Source organism: Pistacia vera, unplaced genomic scaffold, assembly GCF_008641045.1.
Source record: "Pistacia vera cultivar Batoury unplaced genomic scaffold, PisVer_v2 Contig639, whole genome shotgun sequence".
Lineage (NCBI taxonomy): Eukaryota > Viridiplantae > Streptophyta > Magnoliopsida > Sapindales > Anacardiaceae > Pistacia > Pistacia vera.
Window position 1 is genome coordinate 1 of NW_022196489.1, and position 3,568 is coordinate 3,568.

Consider the following 3,568-nt stretch of genomic DNA (forward strand, 5'->3'; position numbering starts at 1 on the left):
AGTTGATATGTGCCTTTTAACTAGATGAATACTTGTATTTTGTAAAATCATCAAGAAGTTGTAGAAGATGAGAGGAAGGGCGTTGATATGTGCGTTTTTGTTTGGTTCAAGGTGTTTGATAAAAAGGCACAGGATAATATTTCAAATTGCAACAAAATTAGAGATACCTTTGTTGTTGTTTTTTATGTTCATTTTTAATCTTTTTAGTGTGCGCGGGCTTAAGTTCCATTTGTTTTTGCTATGATATATTTTTAGGAAGAAGAGGAAACGCTTGTTTTTTGTTTTTTTAATCGTGTTATTGATTTTTTAGCTCGTCTCAATTTGGACTTGTTTGTTGCCTTGTGTTCGTAGCTCAGCACTGTTTGAACTAATAACAACTCATTCAAGAGAACCCGGCTATGGAGAACGGTGAAATTCCTGAAAACGCCAATGAACGTATGCTTCAAATTCTCTTCCTCTTTTAGATCAAGTTGATTTTCCTGGCTTTTGTTATGTACAAGGTTACAATTTATTGAATTCATTGGTTTTGTTTTGTTCCTCAGATTGCCCAGGTCCTCAGTCAGAGTCTGCGGGAAAATCTGACTCCTGCCAAGGATGCCCTAATCAAGAAGCTTGTGCTACTGCCCCTAAAGGCCCCGACCCAGGTTTTAACCTTTTGCATTCTCTTTGTCTTTGTCTTTATATTTATAAGCTTTTATTTAATTGCTGGTTGCAACTTTTAATTAAATGTGAATTAAGTGTGATTGAAAGCTTTAGTAGATTTGGATGGAGTATGCTAGTTAGAAATCAATTTAGGATGATGTTTTATGTGAGTCCCACTTCATAGGTGTTTCTGTGTCAACTACAATTTGTTTCTTTCTGGTGAACAAAGTTTCAGTAGGACTCTTTTTTTCTTCCTGTTTTAAATGGTGTGGCTAGAAGCCAAAGTTTATTCAATGAATTGAACTCGACTGTAGGCAATTTCTTTTAAGTAATATTGGCTTGTCTCTTCATGTCCTTGGAGATTGAGGGATTATGTTACATTTTAGATAGCAGTGTGACCTAAAAACTAATCATATAGTGTGGTGCTGTTGAAGAGATTGGAGATATTATCACACAAGATGATATAGGATCACTTTTTGGCTTTCTTAAATTTTTGCAGTGTGGAATCACTTTGGTGTGTGGCCCTACATGTTGTGGATTTGATTTTTAGCAGATTTATAGTTTACTGCTGTGCAAGTGTTGCTTTTTTATTTATGGGGCTGTGGTTTGTGTAATGCAGATATCAGATCATGTATTGGTTAGATTTTAAAGTCACCTATTAGTTCAGTTGAAGTATGCATAATTGTGATAGTTACAAGTCTCTCAAAGTCTAAACTCATGCACCATTAATTTGTTAGTCTTCAAGATACTTTTTATTAGCTGTTAATTTAATTAGTTTTGAGAGAATTTTAATTAATATTTACTTTTATCTATATTTAGAAGTATGTTGATTACAAGGAAATTCTCTTACTGACGCCTGTCAATAGAGTTGAAATAAATATGATGCTACTGAGATCAATGTAGTTGTGGTGATCTCAAATTCGATTTAATTTTTCTTTGCATGTGAGAAGTTCTTTATTATGTTTCCAGTTAAAACTTAATGTGTTTTAAGTGTGATAGTTGTTGAGTATGAAGGAATAACAAGTATTACATGACCTTATCTATTATATTTGAAGGTTGGAAATCAGGTAAAGGTTGTGTGCACATAATCTTGTCAAGAGTGTAAAAATATTTCAGCTTCTCAAACTCACATCTTTAGGTTTAAATTTCACCTTTTGGGTTTAAATGGACTACCATCTTAGGCCGTACTGCATGTTTGAAAGCAATGATTAGTCATTTCCTGTATGCCAGAGTGAATATAATCCAGAACCCCAAAAGTGAAGAATATAGTTCACTTTTGTTTCTGATTAAAATTCTGTTACTATTCTTTTTGAACGTAAATATCTCTTTTGTGCTTTAACTTACCTCCCATGGAAATTGTAGCTGTGAGAAGAAATGTTTTAAATTTAATATGATGGGTTTGCCATCACTGATGCAAATTGTTTCTTGTACAAGTGATCGCAGCACTTATTTTTCATATCTGCTTAACTATTATGCCTTGACCATATTGTTCCTCTCATGAATTGTTTATTTATTTAATATTTTATGTATTGGTTTCCGCAGATTTGGTTGCTATTGCTGAACGAATGGCTACAGTTAAGCACAAGATATTGGTTCTATCAGGGAAGGGTGGAGTTGGAAAAAGCACATTCTCTGCACAGCTCTCATTTGCATTAGCAGCTATGGACTTCCAAGTTGGTCTCCTGGACATAGACATCTGCGGCCCTAGTATCCCAAAGATGCTTGGCCTAGAAGGTCAAGATATTCACCAAAGCAACCTTGGTTGGTCTCCTGTTTATGTGGAATCCAACCTTGGGGTTATGTCCATTGGATTTATGCTACCTGACCCTGATGAAGCTGTCATATGGAGGGGACCTCGGAAGAATGGACTCATCAAGCAATTTCTAAAGGATGTATATTGGGGAGATATTGACTTTTTAGTTGTTGATGCACCACCGGGGACTTCAGATGAACACATCTCTATTGTCCAATTCCTCCAGGCTACGGGAATAGATGGTGCGATCATTGTAACTACACCTCAACAGGTTTCTTTGATTGATGTGCGTAAAGAAGTGAATTTTTGCAAGAAAGTTGGAGTCCCAGTTCTTGGGGTTGTTGAGAACATGAGTGGCTTATGCCAGCCATTAACAGATTTCAAATTCATTCGGGGAACGGAGAATGGCGAGCAGATAGATGTGACGGAGAAAGTGATAAAGTATATGAGAGAAAAGGCACCAGAAATGTTAGACTTGATTGCCTTGAGTGAAGTATTTGATACAAGTGGTGGCGGTGCGGCAAAAATGTGCATGGAGATGGCTGTACCATTCCTCGGTAAGGTACCTCTAGATCCAAAGCTTTGCAAGGCAGCAGAAGAAGGAAGATCTTGCTTTGCTGATCAGAAATGTGGGATGAGTGTCCCTGCATTGAAGAGTATTATCGAGAAACTACTGGCTGCAAACCAGTGGAACCAAGAACTGCAAATGAACGAGTAAGATGATTGTCCATCACTGATTATCTTCGCCACCTGATTGCAGCGGATCGAACTTTTTTTTACGTCTTTGTTTAGACCTTATTTATAGTTCTCGTTAGACTTTTTTTTCTAAAAAATTTTATGCGATTTACAAATATTGTTCAAAGGTGCTCAACTTACCATAAATCATTTTGGTTTGTGGTACTTGAACTGTCTTGTATTATAAGATCCTTGTATTTACTTATACAATAACACTACTCTTACAAAAGGCAAATACAAAGAAGGCTTTACAAATTTTGGCCTGTGTCACTAGTTTAACTTTTATGATCCAATGATTTAATATTGGTTTATGTTGGCTTTCATAATTTGATTTTTATTACATTTCTCTCTTAAAAAACTTACTAATTATTAATCATTGTATTTACTTGTATCTGAATTCTTGTTTTACTTTGGAGTTTTGATATATGTGCTGTCAAA

The 3,568-nt window shown here is 35.5% G+C and overlaps 1 protein-coding gene across 1 annotated transcript; it reads left to right on the forward strand.

The window, feature by feature from the left end:
• Positions 1-137: 137 nt before the first annotated feature.
• Positions 138-3,398, forward strand: LOC116111479 (cytosolic Fe-S cluster assembly factor NBP35-like). Its single transcript, XM_031397652.1, has 3 exons — positions 138-435; positions 543-644; positions 2,185-3,398. The coding sequence occupies exons 1-3, from the start codon at positions 399-401 to the stop codon at positions 3,111-3,113; spliced, it is 1,068 nt and encodes a 355-aa protein (XP_031253512.1). The 5' UTR covers positions 138-398; the 3' UTR covers positions 3,114-3,398.
• Positions 3,399-3,568: the final 170 nt, after the last annotated feature.

Excerpts from the sequence above, each read along its gene's own strand:
- LOC116111479 (XM_031397652.1), top strand. The coding sequence starts at position 399 with ATGGAGAACGGTGAAATTCCTGAAAACGCCAATGAAC. Across the intron at positions 436-542 it reads TCCTGAAAACGCCAATGAAC|ATTGCCCAGGTCCTCAGTCA; the intron begins GTATGCTTCAAA and ends TTTGTTCCTCAG. Across the intron at positions 645-2,184 it reads CCCTAAAGGCCCCGACCCAG|ATTTGGTTGCTATTGCTGAA; the intron begins GTTTTAACCTTT and ends TGGTTTCCGCAG.